This window comes from Papaver somniferum, unplaced genomic scaffold, assembly GCF_003573695.1.
Source record: "Papaver somniferum cultivar HN1 unplaced genomic scaffold, ASM357369v1 unplaced-scaffold_158, whole genome shotgun sequence".
NCBI classification, from domain to species: Eukaryota; Viridiplantae; Streptophyta; class Magnoliopsida; order Ranunculales; family Papaveraceae; genus Papaver; species Papaver somniferum.
Window position 1 is genome coordinate 231,317 of NW_020625264.1, and position 25,549 is coordinate 256,865.

At 37.7% G+C, this 25,549-nt stretch overlaps 1 protein-coding gene and 1 pseudogene across 1 annotated transcript; one reads left to right on the forward strand and one right to left on the reverse strand.

The window, feature by feature from the left end:
• Positions 1-5,389: 5,389 nt before the first annotated feature.
• On the reverse strand, positions 5,390-17,515 carry LOC113337242. The gene is made up of 4 exons (XM_026582955.1): positions 17,121-17,515; positions 15,513-15,516; positions 6,308-6,312; positions 5,390-5,540 (listed from the first exon to the last, which is right to left on the reverse strand). Exons 1-4 carry the CDS (start codon positions 17,462-17,464, stop codon positions 5,519-5,521), a joined length of 375 nt encoding a protein of 124 aa, XP_026438740.1. The 5' UTR covers positions 17,465-17,515; the 3' UTR covers positions 5,390-5,518.
• Positions 17,516-20,100: 2,585 nt separating this feature from the next.
• On the forward strand, positions 20,101-24,873 carry LOC113337030 (annotated as a pseudogene).
• Positions 24,874-25,549: the final 676 nt, after the last annotated feature.

Below are 25,549 nucleotides of genomic sequence, written 5' to 3' on the forward strand. Positions count from 1 at the left end.
GACACAAAAATGTGTCTATCACTTGTTATATTTCAAAACCAATCACATGTTACCAACTGTCCTCGTTAAAACGCTCGTTTCATAAAACTCAAAAAAGATTTATTTTGGCCAATAAAAAACGAGAGTTTCTTCACCGTTCAACATAAGAGCTTTATTTGTTTAGGCCTTTAAGTTTTTAGATTTTGCGGCCACTTAATTTACAAAAATGTTCTGCTTAGATTCAATCAAAGAGTAGAATTTGTATATATTGGTCTTCTCTAGGAATAAAAATGAGCTTTCAACTCTTCGAGCATCATAAGACGATGCTTGAGGTCGTATATATGTTACTATGTAGGATGTTGCCTCCTTCCATTAGTCTCTCCTGAGGACGGTCAAAACATGATGAAGAGAAGCTATTTACAAGTCTTCTGAAATAGTGCTTTTTTTCTCTTTCCTTCTCTCCTCTTTCCTCTCTCTACAGAAACTCTCTATCCAAAAAAAACTCATATCTTTGCAGCCTCCTCTTGCTCAGCTCTGGTCTTTTAGACCGGATCTGAGCAGATTTTCTTAGTTAGTCTAATTAATTTCTTGGGTTCACTCGGCTTCATGTATTTCAACCTGTTTCTCTTCTGTTTTCTTCCTTATTCCAGAGCTTCATCAGTTTGGAAAATGGGTGTTTTTGTTGAGTTGCTAGTTTTGGCAATACGATCTGCTCACCGAAAATCAAAGTCCTCCATGTTTTCTTGTGTTATTTTACCATGGGGTTTCTTTCATAAAGACATATTCTTTACAGTGTTGGGTTAAATGGTTCTATTGATTGAGGTGGTGGTGATGGCGGCAAGATCTATGTTTCCTTGCTGATTCTTTTTCTCCATCCATTTATGAAGTTTTCTTTGGGATTTCTATTGTAATACAGAGATGGGTCTTCATGGAGATAGTGATTTTAGTTGATTTTCTTATCAATCCATTTATTTTAGTTGATCTATATTTTTCCTCATCCATTTATAATGAAGAGAGATAATCTCTCAAATCTCCCCGAAAGATATCGGGAGATTTGGCTGCATGGATGTTATTGGGGCACCATCTTGCTTAGGAGTGTACCAATTTAAAGTTGATGGATGTTTTATCTTTTATGGATTTTTATATAACCCGACCAAGTTGGTACCCTTGTTAGCATCCATCTCGTGATTGTCTCAAATTAGGGTGTGGTTTTGAGACCCTCATCAAACGCCATTTCTTCATCACCATGCATCCAAAAACAGACTCCCAAATTAAATTGAAGGTTCAACTTAATTTTCTCTTTTCGCACAAACATATAATACCACTCTCCTCAAACTTCAGGTTGAGAATCATTCAACACCTTGGAAAGAAATTAGCTTTTAAAGTCATTTCAATCCCAACTCTCTGTTTCTCAGCACATATATGTAGGATTCTAATTTTTCAACGCAGGTCAGGGGTTTCTTTATTTCCTCAGCGCATTTCATCGATTCCTTTAGATAGGCAAGCAAGCAGACTCTGTGACGGAACAACCATAATATAAAGGAATATAAATAAGATCAAATCAAGAGAAGAACTAGGAGGATTAAAGAGAGGATATAATGGAATATCCAGCTAAAGGCATAGGTTATTGGATAACGGTGGTGGTTATGATAGGATCAGTTGTATCTTGTTGCTGGTGTTGTTTCCGCAAGATCAAGAAAAAGAAAAACCCATCCATTACTGATAGCTGAATTAGAGCATATATTAGAGATGGAATGGGTACAGCTGCCAGTACCACTGTATATATAGCTGCTGCCTTTGTGTCTGGTGGGGCTAATGAAGGGGCGGGTGGGGTTGGGAGTTGCAGTGGATGAGATTGAGTGCTTTTCCTGATGTGTACGTAGAGGTGGTTATAGAAGAATAAATGCTTAGTGATTGTAAAAAGATAATATGACCATGTTAATGATCAAGGTCCTCTATTTCTACCGTACAATTGATGTTAGTTTTCAGTTAAGTAATTAGTTTGCACTCAAGATCTATATTTGGTGTTAGGATTATGAGTTTTTAAGTGCCCTCATGTACAAATTATTAATAAAAGGTTGTTAACCATTGCAGCATCACCAGCTTGGTAACAATTGCAACAAGGCAAATTAAATTAGTAGTCGAAATTGAAAAAAATAGAAAATCGAACTAGAATCGTGCATCAAAGGTCGTCGACCAGTTTGGCAACGATTCCAAACCATACTAAAAGTCTGCTCAATGTGCATCTACACGAAGAATTTGTGTACATGCTAAAGTCACGTGCGTCTAATACGTATAAATATCATAGTAGAATCGGAAGCCTACTCTACAAGGTAGAATATGATTAACCACAGAAACTTAGCTCTGATTTCTTAGTGGAGATCAACCCCCTTATGTAGTCACTAGAATTTCACCCATGCTGTAACGGCACGATCCCCATAGTAAGTAAAAAAAATTATGTAAATTTTAACCCTTGTCATTTTTTTTGTTAGGCTCTATATAAAGTGACAATTATTCTCCATGTTTTTCAATTGATATGTTTTCTTTCGGAGAATTGTTAGGTTGACCAAAAATCACCGAGTGAATCATGTAGCGGGACCAATTGAAAAATTTTACTATCCCTATCATCGTCGGGTTTTTCTCGAGTTGTTTTTCGAAAAAAATTTTGTCAGCCTATATGCAATTGTTTCTCTTCTATTAAAAACTTGATAGAAAACTATATAGAAAACGTTTTTATAGAACCTGAACCCGAACCACAACTATATATAGTTGTCTCAAATAGAAAACTTGATAAGAGTGTATTTGGTTGGTTCATTTTCTTGGTCTGCTGCAGTTTTCTTCTTTTTGTGGTAGCTTTATTTGGTTTTGATGACCCACATATGTTACGACTACTACTTTATGATTTTATGTGGTGACTAATAATTATATCGAAGTCTGGCTGAAGACAATAAACTTAGCGCTCTAGGGAGGCAACCCATACATGGTTAGGGATGGCAATTTTCCCTACCCAAACCCATTCCCGTGGGGACCCGCCCCTATTGGGTAGGGTTTTATCCGAACAAATGGGGAACGGGGCGGGGTACAGATAATCCCCGAATTTAATTATTTGGGGATGGGGTGGGGATGGGATTTAAGATCCCCACCCCATACCCGCCCCATACCTTTCATATCTAGGATTTAGTTATTGTTTCATATAATTTTTATAGAGATTTACTAGGGATACAATGTGTACAAGGTATTTGTATAACTCATTCTTACAGGTTATCTTGTTAATGATCGGTGTTACAAGTATATTGTCTTAACTCCACATTTGTAATCAAGTTTATTGGATTGTAACTAAGAATAATTAGAAGAAAACACCTTCGTACTTGATAGCTTCATCATCGTGATAACTTTTTTGCACTTTTCACTTCACTATGGATATACTTGATGACACTATATGAGATTGTGATAAAGTCCTAAATATCTTTTCTAATGTTATGGGTAATCCATGGAAAACCCATCTCCTACGGGTATTCCCCATAACCGTCCCTACTCCAGTCTTACGGGTAACGGGTAGGGGATGGGTTTTTGTTTTTTTTGAACGAGGAGGGGACGGGATTCAAGATCCCCGCCCCATTGTCGTCCCTGTACATGGTGATATTAAGGTCCCTCTGGAGGACCCTCCTCTTATTGTACATTAGTGGAATTTTAATTTTATTTTTATTTTCTTTCTTGTTCCCCATGGAAGGATTGCTACGCTTCACCCATGTATTATCTTTCCGATGTATTTACTGAATCCTCATGTTACTTTATTTTTGGTACTGTGCTTTCATTAGATTTAAATGTGGGGGAATGGTTAACTTTTTAGCATATTATGACCAGCTGTGGAGCGGGTCTATTTTACTTTTTTTTGCATATTATGACCAGCTGTTGAGCGGGTCTATTATAACGATTTTCTTCCAAAAAAATAAAATTGAACGACATGACCAGCTGTTGAGCGGGTCTTTATGATTGTCTGTCTAGCTGTTTAGCAGACATTTATCAACCACTGTTTAGTGGTTCGTCTAGCTGTTTAGCAGACATTTCTACATCACTGTTTAGTGGTTCTTCTCGCTGTGTAGCAGACATCTCTATATCCAGATGTTGAGCGGATATATTTTCTGTTTTGCTCGAGGACTAGAAAAATATAAGTGTGTGGGAATTTGATAAGCACGTAAGTGCGACGCTTTTTCACCCATAACTACATTAGCTAGGACTCATTTTATCGCTAATAAACTCGTTTTAAGTATTTTGAAGGAAATAAAGCTCGATGGACTAAAACAAGGAAATATGCGAGTAAAATGGAGGAAATGAAGTGATTTATGCTTAAATGGGCTAAGTCCGAAAGGAATTACATGGAGAATCATTTTATTAAGTCCAATTATGTGGATATGAGAGTGTTAATGCCACTGAGTGTGTAGAAGTGTGGAAATCATGTGAAAGATATTAATTATGATAAAGGATGTCTGAAGTTTTTTTTTTAATGAAGAAAATATTTATTTATGTTGTGGATTAATGAAATATATGAATATTTGGGAAAACATATTACTCTTTATGGTTAGAAATAATAATTAAGATATTGATTGCAATATTTGACACATGGCGCATTCTTATTGGAGAATTTTAATATTATTTGACACGTGACATATTCATTGGATGATGATGTGGTAATGGATATGAAAAAGAAAAGTGGTTTCCTCTGAAAACTACAAATACTGGCTGAAGCAGATGGAAAAGGAGGGCCGGTGTCCGTAGTCCAGAGCAAAAATAATAGAGTTTTCTCTTTTCTTCTTCTTTTCTTATGTAATGGAGTAATCTCTCCACTAGGGTCACTCATGAAACCCTTTTATGTGTTAGAGATTTCAACTCATTTTTAATAGTACTTTATCTTTGGTCCTATATTCTCGTGCGTTTACGATAATAGTTTTATTTATATGTCCCTGTGCTTGGTTTCTCTGTAACCATTTTCTAATTAGAGACCAACACCTAAATGGGTAGAATTATTAGTATTTTGAGAATTTTATTGATTATAAAGCTTTATCATCTGATACGTACCCATGTCCTAAATCGTCTTGTGCTAATGAGAAAAATATTATAGATAAATGTTGAATGATTTACACATAATATTGGTGGATTGTTGGAACCCTAGGTTTTTCTTTATTTATCTTACTAGTTTTAATTAATTTTTATCTTGTATTATTTTATTTCTCACTGTATTCAATTAGAAATTGAAGGTAACAAATTTAGTCCTTGTGGAACGAAGCCGTTTTTCACATACTATCTCATCGATAGTCATGCACTTGCGGTGCACAATTTAATTTCCATCAGAACGGACATAAAATCTTGTATGTTCTTAGAATGTCTATCAACATTTCATTTTATTCCTTAGTTCTTAGTACAAAATACAAATATTACGAACACCTCGCTAACAATATAGCTAGCGCCATTTATTCTAATTATATTATATTTTTTTGTTTCTCAATAATCAGAATATCCCGTACACGAGACATTTATTTATCTATCCCATTAGAGATATGCAACTATATTACACTACAAAACAGAAGGCCTCTAGGGACGGTCAGAAAAACGTCCCAACAACCGGAAAGCCGTCCCAAAAAGATATTAGGGATGTTTGTTGCTGCGTCCCCAGATCCACCGTCACTAATACTATTAGGGACGGATTTGCCTTCTAGGGACGGTTCTGAGTGACCGTCCCTAGTACTAATAGGGACGGCTTCATCTTCTAGGGACGTTTTTTCTTGGCCGCCACTAATACTTCTAGGGACGGCTTCATCTTCTAGGGACGGTTTTGAAACGGCCGGAAAAACAAGTTAAAACCGCCCCTAGTGCATCATAGGGATGGTTTAACAAAACCGTCCCTAGTATAAACTGGAACAATGGGGACGGTTAATAAACCGTCCCCAATATCTAAATATTACTGAAGCTCTATTTCCCTGTTTTAATTGGCAGAATGCCATCCCTCATACATTCACATACCAGGATTAGATGCCATACATCCACAAAACAGAGACAGATAGAATGCCATACATCCACAGAATAGAGACTCATAGACGAATTCATAGAAGATTATTTTTCTATAGATACTCAAAAACCATGTTATTTGTTTACAAAAGAGACCTCCCATTCTCAAAAAACAAGCAAAAATTTAGGTTCATATACTCTCTACAGTAAATGGTGTCTCTGTTTATCATCTGTTAACTACAATCAGTGGCCTGCGGCGTTTGAGTGTTATTTTATCATCTGTTAATATCTGGAAACTAACCCTTCATGCACCTTTCCATATCACATATCCTGCAACAAACAGAAATCTACTCAATAGATAATCGATAGTTACATTCTTCTCAGTCAGGAAAAAAGAAAAAAATCTCAACACATTCACAATCAGTTCTGCAGTAATGAACATCTCTGGTTCATTAAAGTGAAATTACCATTTGTTAGTTGGTACATATAGGATGTCAACAGTGGTGCATTGGGAGTGAACGAGTACTAGATAAAGCAGATTACTGTATACAAGTCACATTTAAACTGCACCTGGGAAGAGTTATCAAACTTATAAGTAACCTACATGGGACAAAAACCTATACTCGCCTTGGCTTAAGACATAGTTAATTAGATAACACAGAAGCTCATGCATACCTAAATAACCACTGGGTCTAAGATTAATCTTATCAATTCACAATGACTCAAATTCTATGTAAAAAAAAAAGTGAATGACGCACGATACCTCGAGTCCTTCATTGTTCTGGTTTGGCGGTAATACTGCAACTTGAGCCTCCAATTCTGCAACCCTTCGTTTGAGCATTGCATTTTCCTCTTTCAATTGAACAACTCTACTTGATGATGATGACTCTCCCCAAAACTGTTTCGGCTTCACAGTGCTGCCAAAGCAACGAATCCGACCACGTCTATCTGGTCCCATAACAGCTGCAAATGCATCATTTCATCCACATAAAACGACTCCAGATCCAGGTTGGTTAGCCTGGTTGTGTATTTCCACCATTCGATCCTACAAGTAAATCAATATCGAAAGTTAGGTCAATTCGAACTACAAATGCAAAAAACAGATGACCCGAAAGAAAACTTAAAAAGTATAAAGGTATATGTATTGTTCAGAAGCAACAGGATCCATCACTTCTTCATTTGGATCTGATGTTTTTATTTTCTTTGTCCTGGTCCTAAGAAATACTTCATGTCGTTCAGGGAATCTTCCTGTTTCGGCTAGCATCTGTAAAATGAAATTTTGTGCTGTTGGTTGCATATAACGTACGAAACATCCTCACCAAGATCAAACTAAACAGAAGATTTACCTCTTTTGCATATTCCATGTGGCTTGGAGACACCAGTGTGTTGAATTGTTTGTTTGGACCTATTTAGTTTATTTTTAGCCGCCAGCTCTTGTTTCAAAATAAAATAATAACAAACGATGCTTGCTGTCAGCCTTGCGCTAGTGGGTAAATGATAAAAGGGATAATAAGATCATGGATGACAGAAAATACGTACTTTATCTTTCTTGGTATTCCACACACAGCTCGCAACATGCCCAAAAGGTTATTCCCTGGTCCATCATTATTGTTATTTCCGACCTCAAAACATGTATCTTGTGGTGCGATACTTGATGAGACCGTTGAGCTTAAACTCTCACCATGATGAAACCATGTAGTATAATTTCTCATCATACCGTGCAATATCAAGTCACTGAATATTTCACTTCTAACTTTGTAATTAACATTATTGCACTTTCTGCAAGGACATTTCATTTTGTTATCTTCAGTAACAACCCCTTCCTTGAATGTGGTAGGTTTCTAAAAGGTCCTACAAATTATAACCGCAAGTGCACGGTGTCGAAAGTGGCAAATGTGCAAGTACGGGTCGATCCACAGAGATCGGGTGTGTTTCGGAAATGTGTCTTAGCTAATTGGGTTCCTAAATTTGCTTTGGGCTTAGAAGCCCTTTGGAAGTGTTGGGCTTAAAGTGCTAATGGGCTTGTTAAAATGAACTGAGCATGGGCTCAGTTTGTCTTTGAAGTGCAAATGGGCTTTGGCCTTAAACTTAGGCTTTTGATTAAGCCCACAGTTAAGTTGGATTGGGCCTTAATGAGTTTGGGCTTTGGTCTTAAACAACTGGGCTTTGATTTTGGTCTGCTGATGAGCCCAAGTTATGCTCTGGGCTTGGTTACTGAGTTAGGCTTTGGGCTTACTATGGAATTCAAAGGATTGAGAGTGAACTGAGCTTTTGGGCTCAGTTGAAGCAGCAGTCTTTGGCTTGGCCATGGAAGGCAGCAGCAGTGGAAGGGAGGCAATGCACAGCAGCAGAAGTGCAAGAGCTCAGAGAAAGATGATTGGCAGCAGCAGCTGCAGAGAGGCAAGTAGCAGTGCAGCAGGCACCAGTAGCAGCACACCAGGAGAAGTGGCAGCAGCACAGAAAATGCACAGCAATGCAGTGCAACAGAGCTACAGCAGGGGAAACAGCAGTGAAGCACAAGCAGTGCACAAGAGCAATACAGCACAAGTGCTGCAGGGGCAAGCAATGGAAAATGCACAGTAGTGCAGCAGCAACAGAGTTGCAGTAACAGCTGCAGCTGCTGAAGCAGTAAAGACAATGCAAACAGGAGAAGCAACAGAGTTGCAGGGCAGGGAAGAAACAGCAAGGCAAAAACAAAACAAAATCAATACAGAACCAGAACAATGGAACAAAGCAAAACAGCAACAAAACAAAATGAAAGCAAAATGAAATGACACAAAGGCAACACAAAATTGAACCAAGGCCTGAGGCCAAGGGCAAAGATGAGGTGAAACTGACATGAATAGAAGCAATACTAGGCAGAATACAGGCATTCCTATAGAATGGGTTGAAAGCTAGCTTGCTATAAGCACTAGCTTCTCCCAATACTCAATCAAAGTGCAACCTAAGCATACAACAAGAATGGCAAGAAAATCAGCTTGCTATGAGCACTGATTTCTTGCCATTGCACAATTAGCACAAAGCTTTTAAGATATCTAGCCTAGTATTCCATCATGTAACTGACAGTGACAGGAGCAACAACAATGAACATGTAACAAACATCAACAGGAATGGATAGCATTAACAGGATACAAGTATTAACAATGAACATTTAACTAACAACAAGTTTAACAGCAGAACATGAACATTAACTATAATAACTAACAGTGAACATGACTGAATTTTGACTGAAACATGGAACTGAACATTAGCAGCAAATTGAACTGAACATTAACTGAAAAGTGAACTGAACTAAAGTTAACAGTTAACAGAACTGAAAGTTCTGGATGTGGGCTAGTCCCAACATGTCTTCTAACACAACCCATAGTCCCAATTTATAGTCAATTACATCATTAGGGCTTTCCCCCAATTTTCACCCAAAACAGTAGAACTAGGGTTTGGTGAAATTGATTTACCTACTGTTGATGAGATACTCGCTCCATCTCGTCGACCCACTCTTCTCCTGCTTCTTCTCGTTCCTCTCGAGCTCCAATTGATGCTTTAATCATCATTTATATCACCAATTTCTCACCTAGGGTTTCAGGCAGAGAGATGAGAAATTGAGGTTGTAAATGATGATTAAAGAGATGGTACGTGATGGGTTTAGGTAGAATAGAGTTGGGGAGAGAAATTAGTGGAGTGATTTGGGGGTGAGGTTCTGGTGGTGATGGAGATGGACATGGTGGTGGTACGGGGCATGGCGGTTCGCAGAGGGGGTGATGGAGGAGATGGTTCGATGGAGAAGGGAAGGGTGCGTTTGTTTGAGGTGTAGGTGCTCGGTCGCTAGGGTGTGAGGCGAGTGTATCTAGTTTGATGATCTGCGACGCTGAGCCGTGGGATAGGGAGATGAAAGATCAATCGGACGGTGAGATGAAGTGAAGTTTGTAGCGACCGCTGGATTATATAATACAACAAAATCAACGACGCCAGATGGAGTTAGGTGTTGTAGTGTTAGGCGGAGATATCAAACTTCGATGCACAGCAAGAGAGCGACCGTTGGATTCAACTACCATCTAATCTGAAGGCTTGAAATTTCAGCGCTGTGGTGCTTGGCAGAGACTTCAGATTTTGATGCTCTATGAAGGAGCGACCATCGGATGCTTCTGGGAACTGATCTGACGGCTGAGAACGGAGGCGCTTTTGTGTGTAGAAAATGAGGTTGTGCGCACCATTCTTCGCGGCTTCCTTGCGTAATTTCTCCCGGCTTTTCACTACTTTTCTGCTCTTTTCGCTCCGCGACTCATCCGAACTTTATTTATTACCTAAAAATACAAAATTAATTAATAAAAATATTTATTCTTGAAAACACTGAAAATACAGAATATGGGATAATATGTAGAATTAATGCACAAAAGATGAGTTAAAATGCCAACAAAAAGGGATAGATATATACAATATTTGGCACTCATCAAATACCCCCAAACCTGAATTTTACTTGTCCTCAAGTAAAACAAAACTAAGGAAATCCTAACTATACCACTGTCGCTGGTCTCTCGAATGCATTTAGCGTATGCACTAAGCCTTTTAAACCACTAAGTGTCCCTAGTGGACGAGTTGAAGTCTCGTGAAGGTTTACCAGAGGTGTGCCTACAAAACCTAAGGACAAAATATAAGCTCAGATTCCATCAAATGTGACATGTGCAAAACAGTTTAAGCGCACAGCAAAATGGAGATGTCAACCTAGCTATTAAAGGCACAATCCTAGCACTGATAACAAAAAAAGACATGTGATAAGAGTGTAAAGTGTATCTACACATGTGTAAAGAAAGATCTGAAGTCATGACTACTAATCACCAAGAGATAGTTTCTCAGGCTAAGAACTGAGGTCGAAATCTAGCTAGCTGTCCGGACTTTACGAGAATTGTGAATGAGTTGGAGGTATTTCACAATTACTCGCGTTGTACATCAATGGCATACACCCTCCTTGCTTATTACAACGAAACAAAAAAACTCGTTTACATGACTCTATTTACATTGACTACTCTTTGTATTGGAACAAGAGAGAATGGATGAAAATATCTGATTTTTGAATTTGTCGTTTGAAATATTTCGATTTTTTTTTTTTTTTTTTTTTTTTTTTTTTTTTTTTTTCAAAGAAGGAAACACTTTTGATACATAACAAAAAGAAACAAAAGATTACATGACACTTTGCAAGAGGTAGCCCTTTTTGATGCACCCAGTTAAATTCGATGGTTGTCTTTCTTAATGTAACCTCCACCTTCTATCCCAACCAACCAAAGAACAAGCTAGTCAAGTTTCGTTCAGTATTCTAAAGTGATTGGCAATCGTAACTTCCTATCCAACACCTTGAAGATCGAGGCCATACATGTATTGGTAGATCGTGCGCGTGCAAATTTCTTATCACTATGTGAATTGTGCTAGAATCAGGGTGCCTAAATATCTAGACTAAGACTCCTAATAAAAATACATATTTGCACAAGAATCAACATTTCAAGGTAAATGAGCTCCATTTTTATGATTTTTCATTTTTTAATTTTTTTTTTTTGAATTTTGATTTTTTAATTTTTTTTTTTGGAATTTTTCAATTTTTTCAAAAAGAAGAAGGAGTTTTGTTTTCAATTATAGCATATTATCGTGGTATCTACTCTATACCCCCAAACCTAAACTAAACATTGTCCTCAATGTTTCAAAATATGGAAAGAATTAAAATGCAACATATGGAAAAGGACATGTTGAGTAGAGTAAAAGGAGAGAGAATACCCGATTTCGGCGAAAGCAGAATTAAAACTCCGTTATTCAAGGCAAAAATCCAACATATTTTAGCCGAGATCAAATTGGATTAGCAAAATATATACAAAAGGAATAAAAGGTTTTTTTTTTTTTTTTTTTTTTTTTTTTAATAAATAAAATAAAATTTGGTTTTTGTATGGGAGCAAGCCCACTGTGCAAGCCTCTAATGAAATGGATGGAAGGCTGCGGCCCACGAAACACTAAGTTTTAATTTTGAAAGTTTAATTTGGCCCAGTTGGTTAAGGCCCGACGTTTGTTTTAAAACTTTGGTTTCGAGGTCCACTTTCGAGTGGAATACAAGTCCAATTGATGCTTACAAGCTCAGCTGGGTTTAAACCCAGAGTTCAAAATACAAGTCCAATGAAAGAATTTAAACAAGCCCACAAAAATAAATACAAGCCCACAAATAAATTATTACAAACCCAAAATAGAAAAATAAAAGCCCAAAAAAATTGGGTTAATTATTACAAGCCCACAAAAAAAATTTTGGAAGCCCACAGGTTGGGTTCTCTCAAATGGAATGGGTTTAGGCTTACCTTTTTAGCACAGCCCAGCTGCTCTGATATTGTTGCAAAAACCCAGTTGGGTTTTGGTTCTTTTCCTTGGTGGCGTCCCAGCAGAGGAAAAACAGGTTCAAAACAGCAGGTCCAACAGCAAATGAAATGAAGCAGATGCAGATGCAAATGCTATGACATGAAATACAAATTAGCTAATAAAAACACAGATAAAACACAGCACCAATCCCCGGCAGCGGCGCCAAAAACTTGGTAGGTTTCTAAAAGGTCCTACAAATTATAACCGCAAGTGCACGGTGTCGAAAGTGGCAAATGTGCAAGTACGGGTCGATCCACAGAGATCGGGTGTGTTTCGGAAATGTGTCTTAGCTAATTGGGTTCCTAAATTTGCTTTGGGCTTAGAAGCCCTTTGGAAGTGTTGGGCTTAAAGTGCTAATGGGCTTGTTAAAATGAACTGAGCATGGGCTCAGTTTGTCTTTGAAGTGCAAATGGGCTTTGGCCTTAAACTTAGGCTTTTGATTAAGCCCACAGTTAAGTTGGATTGGGCCTTAATGAGTTTGGGCTTTGGTCTTAAACAACTGGGCTTTGATTTTGGTCTGCTGATGAGCCCAAGTTATGCTCTGGGCTTGGTTACTGAGTTAGGCTTTGGGCTTACTATGGAATTCAAAGGATTGAGAGTGAACTGAGCTTTTGGGCTCAGTTGAAGCAGCAGTCTTTGGCTTGGCCATGGAAGGCAGCAGCAGTGGAAGGGAGGCAATGCAGCAGCAGAAGTGCAAGAGCTCAGAGAAAGATGATTGGCAGCAGCAGCTGCAGAGAGGCAAGTAGCAGTGCAGCAGGCACCAGTAGCAGCACACCAGGAGAAGTGGCAGCAGCACAGAAAATGCACAGCAATGCAGTGCAACAGAGCTACAGCAGGGGAAACAGCAGTGAAGCACAAGCAGTGCACAAGAGCAATACAGCACAAGTGCTGCAGGGGCAAGCAATGGAAAATGCACAGTAGTGCAGCAGCAACAGAGTTGCAGTAACAGCTGCAGCTGCTGAAGCAGTAAAGACAATGCAAACAGGAGAAGCAACAGAGTTGCAGGGCAGGGAAGAAACAGCAAGGCAAAAACAAAACAAAATCAATACAGAACCAGAACAATGGAACAAAGCAAAACAGCAACAAACAAAATGAAAGCAAAATGAAATGACACAAAGGCAACACAAAATTGAACCAAGGCCTGAGGCCAAGGGCAAAGATGAGGTGAAACTGACATGAATAGAAGCAATACTAGGCAGAATACAGGCATTCCTATAGAATGGGTTGAAAGCTAGCTTGCTATAAGCACTAGCTTCTCCCAATACTCAATCAAAGTGCAACCTAAGCATACAACAAGAATGGCAAGAAAATCAGCTTGCTATGAGCACTGATTTCTTGCCATTGCACAATTAGCACAAAGCTTTTAAGATATCTAGCCTAGTATTCCATCATGTAACTGACAGTGACAGGAGCAACAACAATGAACATGTAACAAACATCAACAGGAATGGATAGCATTAACAGGATACAAGTATTAACAATGAACATTTAACTAACAACAAGTTTAACAGCAGAACATGAACATTAACTAAAATAACTAACAGTGAACATGACTGAATTTTGACTGAAACATGGAACTGAACATTAGCAGCAAATTGAACTGAACATTAACTGAAAAGTGAACTGAACTAAAGTTAACAGTTAACAGAACTGAAAGTTCTGGATGTGGGCTAGTCCCAACATGTCTTCTAACACAACCCATAGTCCCAATTTATAGTCAATTACATCATTAGGGCTTTCCCCCAATTTTCACCCAAAACAGTAGAACTAGGGTTTGGTGAAATTGATTTACCTACTGTTGATGAGATACTCGCTCCATCTCGTCGACCCACTCTTCTCCTGCTTCTTCTCGTTCCTCTCGAGCTCCAATTGATGCTTTAATCATCATTTATATCACCAATTTCTCACCTAGGGTTTCAGGCAGAGAGATGAGAAATTGAGGTTGTAAATGATGATTAAAGAGATGGTACGTGATGGGTTTAGGTAGAATAGAGTTGGGGAGAAATTAGTGGAGTGATTTGGGGTGAGGTGGTGGTGATGGAGATGGACATGGTGGTGGTACGGGGCATGGCGGTTCTGCAGAGGGGGTGATGGAGGAGATGGTTCGATGGAGAAGGGAAGGGTGCGTTTGTTTGAGGTGTAGGTGCTCGGTCGCTAGGGTGTGAGGCGAGTGTATCTAGTTTGATGATCTGCGACGCTGAGCCGTGGGATAGGGAGATGAAAGATCAATCGGACGGTGAGATGAAGTGAAGTTTGTAGCGACCGCTGGATTATATAATACAACAAAATCAACGACGCCAGATGGAGTTAGGTGTTGTAGTGTTAGGCGGAGATATCAAACTTCGATGCACAGCAAGAGAGCGACCGTTGGATTCAACTACCATCTAATCTGAAGGCTTGAAATTTCAGCGCTGTGGTGCTTGGCAGAGACTTCAGATTTTGATGCTCTATGAAGGAGCGACCATCGGATGCTTCTGGGAACTGATCTGACGGCTGAGAACGGAGGCGCTTTTGTGTGTAGAAAATGAGGTTGTGCGCACCATTCTTCGCGGCTTCCTTGCGTAATTTCTCCCGGCTTTTCACTACTTTTCTGCTCTTTTCGCTCCGCGACTCATCCGAACTTTATTTATTACCTAAAAATACAAAATTAATTAATAAAAATATTTATTCTTGAAAACACTGAAAATACAGAATATGGGATAATATGTAGAATTAATGCACAAAAGATGAGTTAAAATGCCAACAAAAAGGGATAGATATATACAATATTTGGCACTCATCAGAATGCATGGTCCAAGAACATCCTCAAACCATCTTCATACTCTTTACTCGACCGATCCTTGTGAGCCCAACTCTTATCCATGGTTTCTACAAACTGACTAAGGAATAAACTTACGACTAACGGAAACCACTAGTCACACGTGCACACAAAAGTCCCATACACAACAGAAAGAGGAAAAAACGCAGAACATACCCAAATTAGTAATGAAGTACTTGGTGATAGTTACATAAAACTTGACAAATTTAACAATACCATTACTGTATAAGTTAGTACTGATCGATGATTATGAGCATGCAAGCCAGCGAATGATCCGGCGATGATATGAACCTAATCGCCAACACCAACAATATGCACCTGGAGGAACATACCTTAAGTCAGGGAGTACACTGATAGAAATAAAATAAAATAAGTACAGGCTAGATATGAAGATAGATGTAATACATTGGACATAGATATAATATAGTCGATAGAGCATCGTTAAGAAAAATAAGGTAACGGTAAGGAATCTAGCAGCATATGCTAACTCAGACAAGTGGTACAGTCCATGTGAATACGTGATACTACAATATAACAAGCTAAACAGACATGATAAACAATAAAGAATATGATAAACACTTTCCTTTTTTCCTAATTTTATCAAATGTGTTCAATGCCCCAGGCAGCACCAAACCTAAGAACGGTATCATATCACTAAAGCTATTCATCTCTGCCATTCTTAATTCTTATGATCCAACATAAACATGAGTTTAACACTATATACCAAGCAGCAGGAATCGGGATGAACTCAAAAGCTGGCAAATTAAGCAGGCACAATAAAATTAGTGATGAACTACCACCACTAAAGGAATTAGGATGAACTACCATACAGATAAACCTATGCAATCTTTAAAAAATCACAATGAACTCAACCAAATTAAGCAGGGACAATACAACTAGTGGTGGGTCAGCAACACAATTAGTTGATGGGTCATCTGCTTTTAATCAAATAGAAATTCATGTAATCATCACACTCGAAACTGAAATAACAATACTAATAGTTCAACTAAACAAACAATCAATTAGGGAAAACCAAAATTACAATAGAGAGAATTCGATCTGCCCAAAAAAAAATTACAGAAATAAACCCAACGCAAATCGAGAGAATTAGGTTAAATTTTGAATCCAAAAACATCAAAGATGAAATCGTGCAAATTAATCAAATACCAAACCAGATAAATTACAGAGATTCTTACCCTAAGTTTGCATGATGGGCATCTGCTAGATTTGACAGACTTATAGCAGAAGAAAGTGAAGATTTCGCTTCTGATGAGTATCACGAAGGAGATTGAGAAGAAAGTGATGACGAATCGCACAAAGGAGAGTTTTAGGGTTTTAGTAGAGTCGATGAAAACATGAGCAGAATAGGCGATGAAAACTTGAGAGGAAAAATGAAATAGATTAGTTTCATTATGTTCTAGGGAGTACAGAAGTTAAGTTACCGACGATATAATCACCACCATTGGATGATTCTATTTACTGGGACGGCTAGAAGCTTTTAGGGACGCACAAAAAAATCTGTCCCTACTAGTACACCAGTAGTGACACTCGGATATACTTCGTCCCTAATAATGGACCAGTTGGGATGGTTTTTTCGGCACCGTCTCAAATACACATCGCTAAGGATGGCTAGACGGGTCGTCCCAACTTCTGCATTCTGGGGACGGTTTTTTGAGAATGGGCCGTCCCTAGAAGCCTTCTGTTTTGTAGTGAAAATAATTAAATTATTGATGACTCAATCGCAACCGTCAAAAATCTATCTATTGGGACGACTAATAATAATACGTCCCTATTAGTGGACCAGTAATGACGGCCAGACAGGGACGTCCCAAATGGACAGTTTTAGGGACGGCTAAAGTGGAGTGTCCCAACAACTAACCTCTAGAGTTTTTTTAGAAGTGGCCGTCCCTAGAAACCTTGTTTTTTGTAGTGTTACAACTTTTGAAATACTTTGAAATTAGAGACAAAGCACTCCCGACCAACTTCTTTGAGCATCTCGCAGCATTTTCCCTTTACAATCGAATGCTCATCACCTCTGACTATCATACCAAATTCCAAAGAGCAACTTTGAGGAACAAATGGAAGTAACGTCACACATTTCCATGCATCACCAAAAAAACCTTGGGCTGAAATATGAGTGCTGTCACCCACAGTACAATTACCAAAGGCTATAGAACCATTTTTCTCCGAAGCAGTCGCATTTGTTAGAGCTGGAGAGATGATCATTGACGTGAGGATACTTACATATGTTAGCAGTACCAACCCCTTTTTCATCTCCATTCTAACAAGCTATCACCAAAAGAAAATGAGAGTTTTGGACCTCTTATTGTATTCTTGTGGCTTTATGTTGAAAACCTCTACATGTATACTGTGTATATATAGAAGAAATTAATATACATAGAGAAATGGAATGATGAAATAATAAATTTTAGAAGTAATTGAATCGGAAGTACGTAGTATTCTGGACCTCACAATCAAATTTGTCATCAACATTAAATACACATGATATGTTTAGATGTTGAATGGTTGGGGCATTTACAGTATTCTCAACAACACAAATGGCCAAACTCTAACCAACAAAACTGAATATTTTGGCCGGTTTTTATTAATTAGTCGCCTAACCGGCTAACCGGATCCAAGTGAGAGACCCAAATCCATGACTGCCTATGTGGGTCATGAAAAACTCCAACAACATAGTTTGAAATTTGAAAGTGCCAAACTCCAACAACACAATCTTTTAGGTCTAGTGAAGGTATTCTATAAACAACCTGTTTGTGTAAATACGTAAGAGAATACCCCTGTCTAATTTTGTTTTTCAAAAGCATCTATTTGGCGTTGGTGATTTATATTATCTAACCTCTTTTTTATGACCAAAATTGAGAGTTGCCCGTGCCTTTTTGCTACTCATTGTCGTCCCCGTAAAATGTTGACAAAAATTGATAATTGCCCGTGCTTTTTAATTGTACCTTCCGGTGAAGCTCTTTTTTTATTATAAAGTAATACTGGAAATTAATAATCACCCTAGAAGCAAAGCCTTGGTACAATACCTATAGCATTGGATTGTTTTTTTCCACTTATAATATGCCCATTAGTGTTACTTTTTTTCTTACTTGGAAAACTATCTTGCACATGTTGGTTATAATCAAGCCAATCTAATTAAGCTTCGGATTAAAAACATATTTCATAAAAAAATTAACGCTCACTCAAACTTAGTGGTAAGTTTGGTAAGTGATGTTTATAGGTAGTAGTAAATTTTGTTTTCGAAGGTGGATGTGGTGCTAGTTCAGGAATAGAAATTTTTGAAACTCATTATAAGAAATGATGATTTTATTCGTGATCGTAGTATAGGAATCAAATTTCAGTTATGTTTTCTATCCTACACTTTCCAAATATTTTCTTTTAAATTCTTAACGTAGTCATGGTTCCCGAATTACAGTAGGTTTCCCGAATATTGTAGATTTTGACATCTTTTCTTTAGACATCAAAACACACTAAGTTTTGACTTCCTTTTTTCGAACTTGTTATATTTCAAACCAATCACACGTTACCAACTGTCCTCGTTAAAACGCTCGTTTCATAAAAATCAAAAAGAATTTATTTTGGCCAATAGAAAGCGAGAGTTTCTTCACTGTTCAACATGGGAGATTTATTTGTCTAGGCCTTCAAGTTTTTAGATTTTGCGGCCACTTAATTTACAAAAATGTTGTGCTTAGCTTCAATCAAAGAGTAGAATTTGTATATACCGGTCTTCTCTAGGAATAAAAATGAGCTTTCAACTCTTCGAGCATCATAAGACGATGCTTGAGGTCGTATATATGGTACTATGTACGATGTTGCCTCCTTCCATTAGTCTCTCCTGAGGACGGTCAAAACATGATGAAGAGAAGCTATTTACAAGTCTTCTGAAATAGTGGTTTTTTTCTCTTTCCTTCTCTCCTCTTTTCTCTCTCTACAGAAACTCTTTATCCAAAAAAAAACTCATATCTTTGCAGCCTCCTCTTGCTCAGCTCTGGTCTTTTTGACCGGATCTGAGCAGATTTTCTTAGTTAGTCTAATTAATTTATTGGGTTCACTCGGCTTCATGTATTTCAACCTGTTTCTCTTCTGTTTTCTTCCTTAGTCCAGAGCTTCATCAGTTTGGAAGATGGGTGTTTTTGTTGAGTTGCTAGTTTTGGCAACGGAAAATGGGTCATTTGTCCAAATATTTTAAATCACGGTTCAAATGGACGAGTAAAAAATAGTTTGGGGGAAATGGACAAACTTTTTTTAGCAAGGATGAAATTGGATTCATCCTAGCTTAAATTTAAAAAATACAAGGATAAAACTGGATACATCATGTGTAAATTAAAAGTAAGAAAAAGTATTTGAAAATTGGCAGGATGAAACCGGTTACATCCTGTCTATTTTTAAAATTTTGGCTATATAAACAATATCAAAATAATTTTTCGCCATTTAAACAGTATCAAAATCTAACTATACATTTCACCCAGAAATTATAGATTTTGGTCTTATTAACCAATTTTGTGTTTTGGCAATCCGACCTGATTACCGAAAATCAGAGTCCTCCATGTTTTCTTGTGTTATTTTACCTTGGGGTTTCTTTCATAGAGACATATTCTTTACAGTGTTGGGTTGGATGGTCCTATTGATTGAGGTGGTGGTGATGGTGGCAAGATCTATATTTCCTTGCTGATTCTTTTTCTCCATCCATTTATGAAGTTTTCTTTGGGATTTCTCTTGTAATACAAAGATGGGTCTTCATGGAGATAGTGATTTTAGTTGATTTTCTTATCAATCCATTTTTATTTTAGTTGATCTATATTTTTCTTCATGCAGAGAGATAATCTCTCAAATCTCCCCGAAAGATATCGGGAGATTTGGGGCACCATCTTTAGGAGTGTACCGATTTAAAGTTAATGGATGTTTTATCTTTTATGGTTTTTTATATAACCCGACCAAGTTGGTACCCTTGTTAGCATCCATTTCGTGATTGTCTCAATTTAGGGTGTGGTTTTGAGACCCTCATCAAACGCCATTTCATCGTTTAATAGGCTTCCAATGCGTATCTCAAGTTCTTGAATGGCACGGGTATAAAGATGCTATTAGATTTTGTGGAAGGTATGCCCATGCCTCCTCAGAATGACTTGGCAGGCGGCTTGGATTCATTCATTGGTGGTTCTCTTCCACTCTTCTTCACATGGGTCATCTTGCAGCTTTTTCCTGTAAGTAGGTCTAACCTTGACTTTCTACATTACAAGTGCTGTAGTTGTGTTTTCAAAAACCTGTTGATATAGACAGGTAAGTATGAAAATCTTATTCCTGAAATGTTACAAGTTCTCAAAGAGAATGGGTCATATAACAACCTCGCTTTAAGAGTAGTACATCCCCTTAAATAATATTCAGAAGGACGGGAGAAAACACTCGTAAAAGAAATAAAATAAATAACCAAAGAATAATAATACATTGCAAAATAAATTAACAGTCCGGCATCCCTTCTTATAGTTGGCATCCCTTGGTACCATATCACAGGTGAAAGTAACATGCACAAGATGATTACAAATTTCATCTACTACTCATTTAGTATTAACATATCCATTGCGGTCATAATTTTTCCCACCACCAATGGTGATTTGACTTAAAGTTCTAGGTAAAGCTTTTCCTTGCACGTGCAATGCACTTTGCTGTTTTTGATTCTCTTTGCACCAATGTATAGTACTACACGAACTCACACGCCTCAACTGTGCTTTGTTCTCTTACCCGAATTGGGGCACTTGTATGACAATTTGGTTGTTGATGGTTCACACATATCTATACTCATCAAATAATTTGTTGGTCAGCCATCAGAAGCTAAACTTAGATTATTTATTAAATAAATAATTCGTTAAAATTATAATTTATGTGTTTGTTACAATGTGCCTCTTGATGAAGGTTATAGTGACAACCCTGGTTTATGAGAAGCAGCAAAATTTAAGGATGATGATGAAAATGCATGGACTTGGAGATGGTCCTTACTGGATGATAACATATTTATATTTTCTTATCCTTTCTTTTGCCTACATGTTATGTCTTATGGTATCCGGTAATCTCATAGGTAAGAAATTTCACATTTCATTCGAATTTTGTTGCTTTAGTTCACGTCCTATGCGCTCAAGAATGTCACTAATTGAAAAAGCAATAATCTCCTTTTCAGGGATGTCGATCTTCAAATTTACTGAACTGAGCGTACAATTTGCATTCTATTTCATATACATAAACCTACAGATTTCTTTTGGTTTTCTATTGGCGACAGCATTTTCAAATGTTAAGACAGCTACAGGTCTGTACCCTCCTACCCCCCTTGCATTCTATTCCTCGTATTATATAACATATTTGAATTTGGTGTCACAGTAATTGCACACATGTATGTATTTGGATCGGGACTCATTGCAACGTTTGTATTCAAGAGTCTCGTCGAATCCACATCGTTTTCAAGTGAGTTGATCTAATTTAGGTAGTAACAGAAGGAGGGAGAAATTAGTAAACTAATAAATGACTAATATTCTCTTCTTCGCATTATCTTATATACATATACATCCTTACTGTACAATGTATGCTACACTTGTTTCTTAGGAATTTATACTTCCATTAATGTGGTCTAGAATCATCTTATTACATCTTATGGTATTCCCTAACTATATTCGAATGATCTTATGTTGTTATAGGAGGTTGGATTGTCATATTAGAGATGTGTCCTGCCTTTTCTCTATATCGTGGGCTTTATGAATTCCAAGACTACTCCCAAAGAACATCTTATGTAGGTCATCTCGTTAAAATGAGTTGGAAGGATGTGAATGATGGTGAGGATGGGATGAGAGGAGTCTTTCTTCTCATGATCGTAGAGTGGTTTGTAATACTTATTGTTTCCTATTATTTGGATCAAGTTGTATCCGCAGGTAGTGGTGTTAGAAAGCATCCACTGTTTTTCCTAAAGAAATCGAAGAAGCCACCGGCTTCTTATCAGCAACCAACTACCCAGACACAGCAGCCAAACATTCATGTTGAAATTGAAAAACCTGATGTTTCCCAAGAGGTGAGTCTGTTCCTTCACAAGCACTGCATACATTGCTCATTCTTGATGCATTAAGATCTAAAAGGTTGGAATGTGTTGATAAATCCATGAATCGATATTTATTAGCTTCCAGATTTATAGTAACTCAAAGCCACCTATATTAGCAGTGTAGACTAATATTTTGCATCGAGTCAAAATCTAAGTTCTTTGGCTTAAGCTGTGGCCTATAGATCGGATTCTCATTGTCTCCAGAAGTTTTCTTGTCATTTATCTTCTATCCTCTGTTACTTATGATAATGTTATACTTTGTGCAGAGGGAAAAGGTAAAAGAGTTAATGCTGAAAAATGATACAAGTCATTCCATCGTCTGTGATACACTCAAAAAAGTTTATCCAAGTAGAGATGGTAACCCTGAAAAATTGGCAGTAAGAGGGTTGTCTCTTGCTTTGGAGCGAGGGGAATGTTTTGGTATGCTCGGTCCTAATGGTGCTGGTAAAACCTCTTTCATTAGTATGGTGAGTTTTCAGCATTGTGGATAAGTTAACATTCAGAGGCTTCATTTATTCTTCTCCAGTACCCCTGCAAACATAGAAAAAAATAGAACTACCGTGTGTTTACAGCCTCACAACAATTAATGGTTTGACTCTCAGATGATTGGGCTCACTAAACCAACCTCTGGCGTGGCATTAGTTAATGGATTGGACTTAGCAACTGAGATGGACGAAATATATTCCAGCATGGGTGTGTGCCCCCAACATGAGTATGCAACTATCCTTTTCTTAATTTTCTTTGTTGAGGCACTTTGTGTTATGTATTACCAGTACTGTGAAAAAGGATAGCAATTGATTTTGTTTTACGGACAACAACAGCCTGCTCTGGGAATGCTAACAGCTAGAGAGCACCTTTTATTTTATGGTAGACTGAAGAACCTCAAAAATTCAGCCTTAACGGAGGTAAGTTTTTTTATTTGTGAGCAAAATCGTTGGTTCTCTTTTTCGTTTCTTACTACCCATTTACTTGTACCAGCACCATTACCTACCATCATCTTGGAAGCATTTTGATTTTTTCTTCCTTTTGTTTTCATTCTCTTACTGTAGGCAGTGGAAGAATCTCTAAAGAGTGTGAACCTATTTCATGGAGGTGTTGCCGATAAACAAGCTCAAACTTATAGTGGTGGGATGAAGAGGCGGCTTAGTGTTGCCATTTCGTTGATTGGGATCCTAAGGTTTTGATTTTCATCTGTTCTTATTTGTTGTTTGGTTGTGCGCTGTTCATCATGAAAAGCTCATGGTGTGATAGGGAACTTAAAATGATCAGCAACTTGTATTTATTAGTTTCAAGTCTTGGATAATCACATGGTTTGGTCTTCTTCTTAGTGAACACGAGTAACTAATTAGTGAATTTTTTCAAGCTAGGTTGTTTTGACCTCTTCATGCAGTTTTCAGCTTTCATATCATTCAGTATTTTTATGTTAGTCTTGTTTTCGTCGTGAAAGGTGGTTTATATGGATGAACCTAGTACGGGACTGGATCCAGCTTCAAGAAACCAGTTGTGGAATATCGTGAAACGTGCAAAGAAAGACCGGGCTATTATTCTTACCAGTAATTAAACTTAAATCCAAGAGTTTTACTAATTTTACTACCACTACTGTTTTGTATAAAATTGCTGAAGATAAATACTTGATGGTTTCAGCTCATTCAATGGAAGAGGCGGAAGCACTATGTGACCGGTTGGGCATCTTTGCAGACGGAAGCTTGCAGTGCATAGGAAATCCGAAAGAGGTAAGATTAAGATTATCTTACATTTCTTCGTCTACTCTGTTTATTTACTCTTTGTCATCCTTACTCAATACATTTTTTTTCCGGTTCAACCCAAATAGAAACACAACTAAGAAACTTACCATAAAAGTAACTTCTTTAGTCGAAAATCATCCTTCGGGTTGATGCTGACAAAAATCATCACAATTTCTCCCAATTGATTTACAATTTCTAATTTCAATTCCTGAAATTCGTTATAAATGCCAGCTAAAAGCGAGATATGGAGGATCATATGTGTTTACAATGACAACATCTGTGAGCCTAGAAAATGAAGTGGAGAACTTGGTACGTCAATTCTCTTCAAATGCAAACAAAATCTACCACCTGTCCGGCACCCAAAAGTTTGAAATTCCTAAGAAAGATGTAAGGATTGGAGACGTTTTCCGAGCAGTTGAAAATGCAAAGTCGAGGTTCACGATCAATGCATGGGGTCTGACTGATACCACCTTGGAGGATGTTTTCATCAAGGTAGCTCAAGCCGCACTTGCATCAACATCCACCATGTAGTAGTTGTAAAAGCTTCTCCTAGTCTGAATTAAAATCATTGAGGTTAGCCAAACTGTTCAAATTGTTTGTAAATGTAATTGATAGTTACATTCTGTAGAGAACCTTCTTTCCGTAGGTACATCTGATAGAAAAAATAATTTTTCAGTATAGAGCTTCTATACTTTCTCCATGTATCTCCCTGGTTCTCAGTTGTTTTATGATAGTTTTATCAACCTCCCCAAAAAGTAAAATAGCTAAAGTTTGAGGGAAAACAAAAGCGTCAACGGATTAATCTTTGTGCATCTTCTACAAATTGAGAGAAATTCAGTTTCCAAGTACATTTCTGTTTCTGCTTGAGCATGTTCTGATATTATGCCCTTTTCCCTGACATAAGCTGCAGATGTGAATCCTTCTATTACTACCTTCAGAAGATATTAAACCTATCTTTGATTCAACAACTGGTTTCACTGTTTCCTCTCCTGCTATTATGTCCACTTCGACCACAGGTTCGAAAATTTCGCAGAGCTTTAATACTTCTTGTCTTGATTTCACTTGACCTCAACTTGTAGCAGGTTTTTCGGTTATGTCCTCTTTCTCCACAAAGCCCGCATTTGAATTTTCTAACTAGTGATCCATCCTTAAGAAATTCTGGACAGTAATGTCTTCTATGGCCTTCCCTTCCGCAGTTACTGCAGTAAAATCTTGCATATGAATGATCTTAAACAAGAAAGCAAGAAGTACCTTTCATTGCAAGGCTTCTCTTGCGACGATTTTCAGGATCATGGAAGAAAGCTTTCACAGAATCAGATGCCCTCTTCCTTGCTTCAGCAGTCCCTTTAGCTTTCTGCAATGCAAAAAATTAGTAATTCAGATGTGATGAAGTTATGTAATTGTTCTTCAACCAGATTATGTTCAGATGTTAAGTTTTAACAGCAAGCATCAGAAATGTTCTGGCATCCCAGACCTTGATTGCAGCCACTCTCTGAGCATGAAGCTTTGGATCTCGATGGAGAA